Source organism: Hemiscyllium ocellatum, chromosome 22, assembly GCF_020745735.1.
Source record: "Hemiscyllium ocellatum isolate sHemOce1 chromosome 22, sHemOce1.pat.X.cur, whole genome shotgun sequence".
Classification (NCBI taxonomy): Eukaryota; Metazoa; Chordata; class Chondrichthyes; order Orectolobiformes; family Hemiscylliidae; genus Hemiscyllium; species Hemiscyllium ocellatum.
The window spans coordinates 59,624,032-59,637,245 of NC_083422.1; the positions used below are offsets into that span (position 1 = coordinate 59,624,032).

The 13,214-nt window shown below is 43.7% G+C and overlaps 1 protein-coding gene across 1 annotated transcript in view; it reads left to right on the forward strand.

Moving 5' to 3' along the window:
- LOC132826396 (VPS10 domain-containing receptor SorCS1-like) overlaps nt 1-13,214 on the forward strand; it is an 815,604-nt gene that overhangs the window by 755,710 nt on the left and 46,680 nt on the right. The window contains exon 24 of the mRNA XM_060842288.1: nt 825-953. Within this exon, the coding sequence (XP_060698271.1) occupies nt 825-953 (129 nt within the window). The remainder of the gene's footprint in view (nt 1-824; nt 954-13,214) is intronic.

The following is a 13,214-nucleotide window of genomic DNA, read 5'->3' on the forward strand; positions in this document are numbered from 1 at the left end:
GAGCAACTGAGGGTAGATGCTGCAGGAGCCTCGGTGGGTTCGGAGTGCAGTAACAAAGAGAGTGTGCGTGCGAGATGTTGGAAAGAAGATGGTTTTATTCCTGCTGACAGGATGGAGAAAGGCATTGAGCCTCTTCCTCCAGGCAGCTGACCATTCATAGAATCTCTGCAAAGTAGAGTGCGCAGACACACCACACCCAGACCCACCTCCCACTCTATTTGTAACTCCACTCTTAGCACAACCAATCATCTCACCTACACATCCCCTGAACACTACAGGATAATTTACTGTGCCCAGTCCACACAACCTGCTGCCTCACAGCGCCAGGAACCCTGAGTCAATTCCAGCTTCGTGCAACTATCTGTGTGGAGTGTGTAACGTTCTCCCCGCATCTGTGTGGGTTTCCTCCCACAGTCCATAGATGTGCAGGTTAGGTGGAAGGGCCATGGGAAATTCCCCATTGTGTGCAGGGTAGGTGGGTTAGCCATGGGAAATGCAGGATTACAGGGATGGAATGGGTCTAGGTGGGATGCTATTAGGAGGGTTAGTGTATGCTCAAAAGGCGGAATGGCCTGCTTCCACACTATAGGGACTCCGTGACATTGGGCCTCCTGAACCAAAAGGAATGTTCATTGCTGGTTCTCTGACCAAAGGGCGAGAACCCCAATGACCCAAAAATGAAATCTATATTTCCACATCAATGTGACAGAGAAGATTGTTTTTTGAAAAATTTCTAATTTAAAAGTTGTGAACAAGAGCCAGAGGGGAAGTGCTTTCTATGAGAGGTCTCCATGAAGATGATGAATTGTGTCTGTCTTCACTAGGTTACAGCTGTACCTGAACAACAGATGCTGCTGGCCATTCTCCCTGGTTTACCAACTGCAGCAGAACTCTACATCCTGCCACACCAAGGTCCTGCAGAAGAGAAACCAAACCATTTGGATTTAGATGAGGTGAGTCACAGTTTGTTCAGGGAGAGTTTTATTTTTTTCAAATATCAGAGAGTGAACAAGGGGATACCCTGAGGACGATAATGTGTGTTTCCATCCCAGCTGATGGTACAACTAGGCTAGTCAGACCCCAGAGTGAAACCTGGCTTGATGGATTTTGTTTTCCTTATGTTCAGTTAGTAAACATGATGGGTCAATCACTGAGACTGACTGACACCAGGCTACAGAATTACTTTCACAACAGAAGTCTAAGATTCGAATGAAGGAATAAATAAAATATATACAATGATTAGAATGATTGCTATAATCTTGAGCAAATAAAGTTTCAACCTTGTTCCAAACACTCATGTTCCAAGAACCTATCCCCTCCGCCCAAAATACCTCAACTCTTCAGATTTGAATTAACTTCCTCCTCCCCTCATCATATCTAGATTTTTTCGACTTGTGTATAACTGACGACCATCGCTTGGCCATGGACCATAGAGACAATTCAATGAGTCCTTCGCAAATCTGCCAACATGAGCTTCTCCATAAACCTAAACTTTCTCAGTTTTAATAACCTAATCAAACCCTCCTGATTTGGAAGTTTCACAAAGTGTTCTTCTTCTTCAGTAATTTATTACATTAACTGCTCTGAATCCTTCTTCTGAGAGAGAAACTAAACTTGCTTTAGAACTCAAAACTGATGTTTTCTAAACAGAACTGAAAAAGAAAAGCTGCTTCTGAGGCTTTTTTAAAAAAAAACTTGCTCATCTTATACTCTTCTGAACTGGAAGCAGAGGTGAAGGTCGGACATGTTTAACCTATCTGTCATAAACATGGTATGTTGGAAAAAGACAGTATAACCATCTTTCGATTAACAATTCAGGGGTTTCTCAGCCACCCCTGGCTGACACATACTCAACTAGCTCTCACTTCCAGAAGGACTCTTTTTTAAACAAAATGGTTCACAGAAGTAACCAGAACCCACATGTCACTATTTTAAAATCCAAACTCCACAAATAATATAAACACTCATTAAAATTGCAGACTTTTAATTAGGTTTGTTTTATAGTCCAAAAATAGGCCTGGGGGTGTTATGTTATTCAGGTGGATATCCTCAATAGGTATGGGTTACTACCGGATTAAACTACAGTACCTCGGGCATATACCTGAGGCCGTTACCTGTCAAGTTTACCAGTGGTCCCTATTGACTGTATGGTCCTGATAGCTACAAACTCGGCTGGGTTTATCGCAGGTCTCTAGGTCCCTTCAGTTTATCCTTTCACCTAGGAGTGAGAGGGACTCACTTTAAGTCAATCCTAATGCCTTCTCAGCTAAGTTCTAGACTTAACATACCAACACAAAGGTAAACATATCTTATCAAATAAAGGTTCGGCGAATACGAAGTGTGTGGTGTAAAATATAATAGAAATTTATCAATATAATAAGTTGAATACTCACAATCAGATGTTTTCAGTTAATCACAATCGTTACAGCCTTTTTGAATGTTCTTAAAAGATACCTAGGATAAAAGCAGAGCTTAATACCTGAGTGTCCCAAATGGGATCTTCATAGACTAGCGTGTATCAGCTAGTTGGTTCAGATTGTATCTTCTTCAGGCTAGAATGCAGTGCCTCAACCGAGAATCTTTTAGGCAGGCGTATTTCAGCAAGCTCTTAGCCGTCCGTATGTTTCATCCGATCGGTCCGTATTTTGCACAAATGTGTCTTTTCTGCAAGCCTGGTGGTTCAGAGGATGGTTGGGTGACTCATTGTCTGTGTTTCAAGACAAGAGTGAGTTCTGTCTGTTTTAGCTCTGCTTTTATATCCCTTACAGTCTAAGTTAAGCAATTACATCATTTGTTTAAAGAACTGGAATCTCAAACTGTGCCTCGGTCAGCATTGTTTAAAGGTCGCGTTAAACACTTAATTAGCTGAGAAAACAATAAGTAGCTGATAAGTAGCTGGTAGAGAGCAGTTGCCACATAGTCATAGTTATACTTAATTGTTGCTAGGCTAAAATACAATAAAGAGTTAATAGTATCATTGTTGCTACAATCTAATATAATCAGGTAAAATTCCACAGAAGAATTGAGTCTTTTCATGAAGAAGTAGACAGATCCCATGACACTTAACGAGTTAATAGCATCATTGCTGTTAAGCTTAATCTTATACAATATAATATAATCAGGTAAAATTCCACAGAGGAATCGAGTCTTTTCATGAAGAAGTAGACGGATCCCATGACACTTAACGAGTTAATAGCATCATTGTTGTTAAGCTTAATCTTATACAATATAATATAATCAGGTAAAATTCCACAGAGGAATCGAGTCTTTTCATGAAGAAGTAATGGATCCCGTGACAGGGGCAAGAGCTATTTGGCACCTTCATATCACTCAGCATTTGTGTCAAAGTGCTCATTGAATTCAAAAATGTAATAAGCAAAACCTCTTTACCAATGCAGTTTCACATTATTTCCAATGATTCAGAGCGCTTGAACAAGGGAACCTGGTTATAGAGTTATCTGTAAGATTTAGAACAGAACAAGCAGTCTAAAAACTTTCAGACAGAGCTTTGAGACTGAGTGATGCATTACCTGAGATGGTAGAAAAGAGGTCATTTCAGTGCTCAAGAATAGATTAGACAGTTGATTGAAAGACAGAAAAAGGAAGGATTGTGGGATCACAATGGACGCATTAATAACAAAAAGAGAGGCTATGCTGTGCAAGTCGAGTGTTAAATTATAGAGATATTGACAGCTGGTGAATGGGAAAAAAACTCATCTACGGCTCTGCCATTTGCCTGTGATCTATATGGACTTCAGTAAGGCGTTCGACAAGGTTCCCCATGGAAGACTGGTTAGCAAGGTTAGATCTCATGGAATACAGGGAGAACTAGCCATTTGGTTACAGAACTGGCTCAAAGGTAGAGGACAGAGGGTGGTGGTGGAGGTTTGTTTTTCAGACTGGAGGCCTGTGACCAGTGGAGTACCACAAGGATCGGTGCTGGGTCCTCTTTTTGTCATTTATATAAATGATTTGGATGCGAGCATAAGAGGTACAGTTAGTAAGTTTGCAGATGACACCAAAATTGAAGGTGTAGTGGACAGCGAAGAGAGTTACCACAGATTACAACAGGATCTGGACCAGATGGGCCAATGGGCTAAGAAGTGGCAGATGGAGTTTAATTCAGATAAATGTGAGGTGTTGCATTTTGGGAAAGCAAATCTTAGCAGGACTTATACACTTAATGATAAGATACTAGGGAGTGTTGCTGAACAAAGAGACCTTGGAGAGCAGTTCATAGCTCCTTAAAAGTGGAGTCGCAGGTAGATAGGATAGTGAAGAAGGCGATTGGTATGTTTTCCTTTATTGGTCAGAGTATTGAGTACAGGAGTTGGGAGGTTATGTTGCAGCTGTACAGGACATTGGTTAGGCCACTGCTGGAATATTGCATGCAATCCTGGTCTCCTTCCTATCGGAAAGATGTTGTGAAACTTTGAAAGGGTTCAGAAAAGATTTACAAGGATGTTGCCAGGGTTGGAGAATTTGAGCTACAGGGAGAGGCTGAACAGGCTGGGGCTGTTTTCCCCGGAGCATCAGAGGCTGAGAGGTGACCTTATAGAGGTTTACAGAATCATGAGGGGCATGGATAAGATAAATAGACAAAGTCTTTTCCCTGGGTCGAGGAGTCGGGTGAGAACATAAATATATAAAAGAGACCTAAGGGGCAACCTTTTCACTCAGAGGGTGGTGCGTTTATAGAATGAGCTGCCAGAGGAAGTGGTGGAGGCTGGTACAATTACAGCATTTAAGAGGCATTTGGATGGGTATATGTATAGGAAGGGTTTGGAGGGATATGGGCTGGGTGCTGGCAGGTGGGACTAGATTAGGGTGGGATATCTGGTCGGCATGGACGGGTTGGACCGTAGGGTCTGTTTCCATGCTGTACACCTCTATGACTCTATGGACTCTAAATGTAAGGCTGTAACTTTACATCTCAAGAAGGATAAAATAGGGTATTTTGTAAATTGCTGTAATCTAGAACCAATAGAGGTGCGAAGGTACTTGGGGCTCCAAGTACATAGATCATTAAAATCTAAACAGTTTCTCCTCATGTGGAGGTCTTTGCTGAAACACCCAATAAGCTGCTTAACCAATCATCACTGTGAAATATGATTTGATTTGTTTCTCCCACACATCTGGCCATGGGCAGATCACCAATGTGGGAATCAGGTCTTCAAAACAGGGGCCAAGTGATGTATGGTGATATCACTGGCCTGGTAATCCAGAACTCTGGGCTCTTGTCCGAGGGACCTGGGCTTGAGCCCCACCCAGAACAGATGGTGAAACTTGAATTCAATAAAAATCTGTAATTGACTTAGTCAGAACGGTGACCGCTGTCAATTGTTAAAAACCCAACACTAATGTCTTTTAGAAAATAAATCTGCTGTCCTTTTGATCTGGCCTGCATGAGACTCTAGATTCACTGCAATGTGGTTAACTCATAACTGCCCTTTGCAATGGCCCAGAGCCTCTCAGGTTAAGGGGCAGTTAGGGATTTGCAATGAATATTGGCCCAGCCAGCACACCAATATCCCATGAACAAAAAGCCAGAACAGTATCTCATTGAAACCATGAAACAACACTCACTTTCTTTCAGTCAATGATACCCAAACAACAGAGCTGAGGAATACTGTAGAAAAGCTGAACGCCTGACCATGTTAACACCAAACAAGCATTCGAGAATTCCAAAACCTACAAGACCTGTGAACTAAAAGTTCAGCTGTTAGCAGTTAAGCAGCAGTTTTGGGTCTCAGAGAAGGATTCACGTGTTAGAAATGCTGCAACAAAAAACAATCAACGTACTGCAGGGACAGATTGCAGGAAAAGCACACAGCATCTGAAGAAATTACAAGAACACCAAACAGAAATATTGGCTGCAGAACTACAACCTGAGGAGTACTGGCACCATCCAACCTTCCTATAATTACCAAAGCTCTTACAGAGGCAATGCCTGATGCTAAAGGTGAGTTTGGTCACAGGTCTACAGACCAGAGTACAATGCAAGACTTCCATATAAATCCCAATCCTGATGCAAGCACCCAAGAGACTCAAACTTCTGCACAGGAGAGGCAGAAACCCTCATCACACTGAAGAACGATTTAGATGTGCACTTGTGATGCCAAAGTATACAAGGCAAATGGCAAAGTGCTGGGACATGGGGCTAGAATAGTTTGAGCTGTAGACCACTTTTAGAATTTTTTTTTCACTTGTGGCTGGGCCCAGCCTTTATTGCCCGTCCCTAGTTGCCCCTTGAGAAGGTGGGGTGAGCTGCCTTCTTGAACTACCACAGTCCACCTGCTGTGGGTTGACCCACAATGCCTTTAGGGAGGGAATTCCAGGATTATCACCCAGTGACTGTGAAGGAATGACGATATATTTCCAAGTCCGGATTGTGAGTGGCTTGGAGGGGAACTTACAGGGCATGGCATTCCCATATATCTGCTGCCCTTGTCCTTCGAGATGGAAGTAGTCATGTGTTTGGAAGGTGCTGTCTGAGGATCTTTGGTGAATTTCCGCAGCGCATCTTGTTGATGGTACACACTGCTGCCACTGAGTGTTGCTGGTGGAGGGAGTGTATGTTTGTGATGTGGTGCCAATCAATTGGGCTGCTTTGTCCTGGATGGTGTCGAGCTTCTTGAGTGTTGTCGAAGCTGCACCCATCCAGACAAGTGGGGTGCATTCCATCACACTCTGGACTTGTGCCTTGTAGATGGTGGACAGGCCTTGGGGAGTCAGGAAGCGAGTTGTGCACCACAGTGTTCCTAGTCTCTGACCTGCTTGAATAGCCACTGTGTTTATGTGGCGAGCCTAGTGAATTTCTGATCAATGGTAATTCTGTGGGAGATTCAGTGATCATAACATCACTGTATGTCAAGGGGTAGTGATTAGATTCTCTCTTATTGGAGATGGTCATCGTTTGGCACTTGTGTAGAGCAAATATTACTTGCCACCTGTCAGCCCAAGTCTGGATATTGTCCAGATCTTGTTGTACTTGAACACGTTCGTATCTGAGGAGTCAGGAATGGTGCTGAACATTGTGTAATCATTGGTGAACGTCTCCACCTTGACGTTATGATGGAGGGAAGGTCATTGATGAAGCAGCTGAAGATGGTTGGGCCTAGGACAATACCCTAAGGAACTCCTGCAGAGATGTCCTGGAGCTGAGATGACTAACGTCCAATAACCACAACCATTTTCCAATGTGCCAGGTATGACTCCAGTCAGGGAGATTTTATCCCCCTGACACCCATTGATTCCAGTGTTGCCAGGGCTCCTTGATGCCACACTCGGTCGAATGCAGCCTTGATGTCAAGGGCTGTCCCCCTCCCCTCCCCTCTGGAATTCAGCTCTTTTGTCCATGTTTGAACCAAGGCTGTAATGAGGTCAGGAGCTGAGTGACCCTGGGGAAGCCCAAACTGGGCATCACTGAGCAGGTTATTACTGAGCAGGTGCTGTTTGGTAGCCCTGTTACTGACTCCTTCCATCACTTTACTGAGGATGGAGAGGAGACTGATGGGGCAGGAATTGGCCGGGTTGGATTTGTCCTGCTTTTTGTGTACAGGACATACCTGGGCAATTTTCCAGATTGTCGGGTAGATGCCAGTGTTGTAACTGGACTGGAACAGCTTGGCGAGGGGAGCAGCACGTTCTGGAGCACAAATCTTCAGTACTATCACCGGAATGTTGTCAGGGACTGCATCCTTTGCAGTATCCAGTGTCTCCAACTGTTTCTTGATATCACATGGAGTGAATCGGATTGGCTGACGACTGGTGTTTTTAATGTTGGGGACCACTGCAGGAGGGTGAAGTGGATCGTTTACTCGGCACTTCTGGCTGCAGATTGCTATGATTGTTTCAGCGTTCTCTCTTGCCCTGATGTGCTGGGCTCTTGCATCATTGAGGATAGGGATAATTGTGGAAACCCGTCCTCCAGTGAGTTGTTAAATTGTCCACCAACATTCACGACTGGATGTGGGAGGACTGCAGAGCTTAGATCTGATCCATTTTTATGGGATCGCTGTGCTCTGTCTGTCACTTGCTGCTTATACTGTTTAGCATGCAAATAGTCCTGTTTGGTGGCTACACCAGGTTGATATCTCATTTTCAGGTGTGCCTGGTGCTGCTCCTGGCATACCCTCCTGCACTCTCCATTGAACCAAGGTTGAGCCCCTGGCTTGATGGTAATGGTTGAGTGGGGGATATGCCGGGCCATGAGGTTACAGATTGTGCTGGAGTATAATTCTGCTGCTGTTGGTGGCCCACAGCGCCTCATAAATGTCCAGTTGCTAAATCTGTTCAAAGGCTGTCTCATTCAGCACAGTGACAGTGTCACGATGGAGGGTATTCTCAGTGTGAAGGTGGAACTCCATCTCCACAAGGACTGTGTGGTGGTCACTCTTACTGATACTGTCATGGAAAGATACATCTGCAGCTGATAGAATGGTAACAAAGAGGTCAAGTATATTATTCTCTCTTGTTGGTTCACTCCCCACCTGCCAGAGACTCAGACTAGCAGCGATGTGCTTTAGGACCCGACCAGCTCCATCAGCTGTGCTGCTGCTGAGCCAGCCTTGGTGATGGACATTGAAATCTCCCACCCAGAGGACAGTCTGTGCACTTACCACCCAAAGTGCTTCTTCTGAGTTTCATTCAACATGGAGGAGCATCAATTCATCATCTGCTGGAGGATGGTACATGGTAATCAGCTGGATGCTTCTTTGTCCATTTTTAACCTGATACCATGAGAATTCATGGGGCCCAAAGTCAATGTTGAGGACTCCCAGGGCAACTCTCTGGGACTGGATATTCCTGTCCCACTGTGACACCAACTCTGTCCTACCAGTGGGACAGGAATATCCAGGGATGGTGATGGTGGCGTCTGGGACATTGTCTGCACGGTATGATTCTGTGAGTATGACTATGTCAGGCTGCTGCTTGACTAGTCTATGGAGACAGCTCTCCCAGTGTTGACACTAGTCCCCAGATGTTCGGGAGGAGGACTCTGCAGGGTTTAACAGAGTTGTTTCTGCCATTGTATTTTCCAGTGCTTAGGTCGATGCAAGATGGATCTGGTTACTTTCATTTTTTTTGTTGAGACTTTGTAGCAGATTGATGGATCTGAGTGGCTTGCTAAGCCCTTTCAAAAGGCAGTTGAGAGTCAACCCCATTGCAGTGGGTCTGGTGTCACATATAGGCCAGACCAGGTGAGGATGGCAGATTTCCTTCCCGAGTCCAGTTGAATTTTTCCAACAATCAACAATGGCTTCACAGCCCTCATTAGACTCCCAAATTCCAGATTTCTTTTTATTGAATTCAAATTCCATCAACTGCCATGGCAGGATTCGAACCTGGGTCCCCAGAGCATTAACTGAGTTTCTAGATTAACAGTCTAGCAATAACACCACTCAGCCATTACTTTCTAGCATCCTCCAAGAGAATAGTGAATGCTTTTGGAAATTGGCACCAATGGTAAAAGGGACTTGGAAGGGAACATAAGCAACGTGGAGTAGGAACCGCTTTAAATAGTTCATGAAGTGAACAGTTGGTGGGAAAAGTGAGCTTGAGCAGCTTCAGTATCTCAGGCAGCATCTGAGGAGCAGGAGAGTCAACATTTTGAGCATAAGCTCTTCATCAAGATCTCCATCCTGACCGGCTGTGTTTTTCCAGCACCACAGTCTTGGACTCTGATCTTCAGCATCTACACTCCTCACTTTCTCCCAGCTTTAGTATTTGTATAGCAATTTAATAGCTAGACAGCATTATCAGATACCTGAAACAGGCTCCAGTGAAGCCTGTTCTATCTTGCTTCTGTATTTCCATTTACCATCTGTCACTTCACAGAATCATCTTGTCACTTTTATACAGAGGGTGATTCAACTTAAACAGTGGCTCAGTGGTTAGCACTGCTGCCTCACAGCACCAGGGACCTGGGTTTGATTCCACCCTCAAGCAACTGTCTGTGTGGAGTTTGTACATTCTCTCTGCGTCTGCGTGGGTTTCCTCCGGGTGCTCCAATTTCCTTCCACAGTCCCAAGATGTGCAGGTTAGGGTGGATTGGCCATGGGAAATCACCCATAGTGTTCAGGAATGTGTAGGCTAGGGGTGGGTTAGCTGTGGGAATGTAGACTTACCGGGATAGGGTAGGGGGGTGGTTGAGTCTGGGTGGGATACTGTTTGGAGGGTTGGTGTGGACTCGATGGGCCGAATGGCCTGCTTCCACATTTCTATGGGATTCTATGATCACTATGGAATTAACCACTTTCAGATTAATGTTGGTGCTGAGGGAATACCCTGAGGGGCTCTGTGACAGGTTGTTGTAAGCCTGTTGGTGACAGCTTGCTTTTCATAGGCAGCATTCCCTATGTTCCAATTTTTCTGGTTTCCCAGCATTAGTGCTATTCCCCCTGATGACAGCACATCTCTCTGAAAATCACCATGACACAAAAAACTATTTTCATAGCTATGAAAATGTAGATCTGGAAACATCATTTTTATTGCATTTATATTTCAATCTGTCAATTAATTGAATTAAATAACAATTTTCCCTCTCAAATCCAACTGATAATATTCCAAGCATAATACTTATTGAATTATCTTTTGGATAGTTATCTATTGATCTTTTGGAGAAAATGCATTATTTGCAAATGTTAATTTGATCTAAAATGTACATGTACCTTTTTAAAAACAAACCCTCCTCTAACCAGCACCTGGGATGAAACTCAGAGATGAAGCTTACAATGGAATTATAACTGTTAAAAATAATCATTTTACCTAATTTAAACATTCAGATTAGATTTGTTTGATCTGTAAAACATATCTTGAATTTCCTAACAGGTTGTTTAATTAAATATTTTAAAAATAATTAAAGAAAATTTATTTAAAACAATTTACATGTGACAATTGGGCTATTAACAAAACAGACTTTGCCACATGAAACACGACATATTCAGGTTTTATTACATTAAGTTTAAATGAGGTGCTCAAGAATATTCTTTACGATGATTTTATTTGAATTAATACTTTAGTTTTACAAAATGTAATCTGCCTTTTCGATATTATTGTGAAACAGGATGAACTCTACTCGAATATCGATAACATCATAAATTATTGCATTATTAGTCTGTTTGTTCAACTGATAACTGTCAATGAAAGTCTGACCCAAAAAAACTGATGAGTTTGTCAATTAATAATGAGCAAAATTGTTCTTGATTTTCTGCAACTTCTGATGAATATACATTTGAGTGCATGAGCGTAAGAATAGAAATAGGCTTGGGACCTGGGAAAGAAATGCCAGTTCATAATGTGATTCCTTCCACCTATTCATACATTCGCTATAACTCTTTTTCATTGCAAATCATCTAGCATGCATACATTTATGCTGTCCGCTTCAGTGCCCTTTCCTGGTAATTCATTCCAAAAAAATACATGCAGTGAAAGTCTAGTAATGCAGGAAACATGTTCAGCACTGTTACAAATCAACAGTACACAACCACAGCTAAAAGGCTTTATTTATTTAATCTATTCTAATTCATTTCATGTGGGAGCCCATTAACTATCTCAATAATGAACTATTGAGCTGAATGAGTTAGTATTCTTGACAAATTTGAGTGTAACTGTTGAGACTGTGGCGGTGGAAAAGCACAGCAGGTCAGGCAGCATCCAAGGAGCAGGAAAATCGTCATTTCGGGCAAAAGCCCTTCATCAGGAATTTGAGAATAATGCTAACCAACTGACTGCTGAAATGGGCACAAACAGAAATTTCTGGAAAAGCACAGCAGGTCTGGCAGCATCAATGGAGAGAAGTCAAAGTTTCAGGTCCTGTGACCCTTCCTCAGAACTGTTTGTAGCTGGAGAAAGGTTGCCGAAGTTGTGTTTGGGGAGGGTAGAGGAGTATACAATGGATGGAGAGTGAGTCCAGACAGGGAGAGCAACAGTTAACAGACAAAGCAATCAACTCCTTGACTCTACAGCCTCATACCGTACTTCCTGTAAACATTTATTCCATTCTTCCAGTTCTTCTGTCTCCGTGGCATCTGTTCCAATGATGGAAACTTCAATAAGGAGGCCTCCAAAATGTCCACTTTCTTCCTCAGCTGCAAATTCCCTGGCACTGTAATTGACAGGGCCCTCAGCCAGATCTGACCCTTCTCCCACACCTCTGCCCTCACCCCCTCTGTTACCTCCCACAACAGCAATGAGATCCCCCTTGTCCTTACCTATCATTCCACCAGCATCCACATTCAGAGGGTCATTAGCCACCAATCCTACCACACTCAGCAGGATCTCACCATCAGACAATATTCCCCTCCTTTTTCCTGTCAACTTTCCGCAGGAACCATTCTTTCCGGGACACCCTGGTCCACTCTTCCTTCACTCCCAATAGCAACCCCCACAGCCCCACGGCACCTTCCCCTGCAACCACTGAAGGTGTTACACCTGCCTATTTCCCTCCACCCTCCTCAGTATCCAAGGGCCCAAACACACTGTCCAGGTGAAGCAGCACTTTACCTGCACTTCCCACAATCCAGTCTACTGCATTCGCTGCTCACAGTGTGGTCTCCTCTACACTGGGGGAACAAAACATAGACAGTGTGACCACTTCACAGAACATCAACATTCTCTCCTCAAAAAAAGACCCTGAGCTTCTAGTTGCCTGCTACCACCCTGTCCCCGGCCAGTATCTCTGTCTCAGACTGGCGACAGTGCTGCAGCAAGACTCAGCACAAGCTAGACAAACAATATCTCATTTTCCGCATGGGGACCCTATAGCCTTCAGGACTCAGTATTGAGTTTAATAATTTTAGGACTTGAGCACCTTCTCCCATCTTCCTACCCCCACACCAGGCCTTGTCAATACATGAGCTGTCACCACAAACAATCCATTGTCACTTACTAATGGTCCCCATTAGCAGTTACAGGTATTGCCCATTCCTTTGTCTGTCTAACTGCTCTCTCTCTGTCTCTCTCTCTCTCTCTCTCTGTCTCTCTCTCTCTGTCTCTCTCTGTCTCTCTCTCTCTGGACTCCATCTCCACCTAATTGTTTTCTCTTCCCTCTTCTCTCCACTCCATCTTCAGCATAAAAGCCAATCTTTCCTGAGCTGCAGCCATTCTGAAGAAGGGTTACTTGACTGAAATGTTAATTCTACTTTCTCTCCACAGATCCTGCCAGACCTGCTGAGTTTCTCCAGCAAATTCTGTTTTTGTTTCTGACTTCC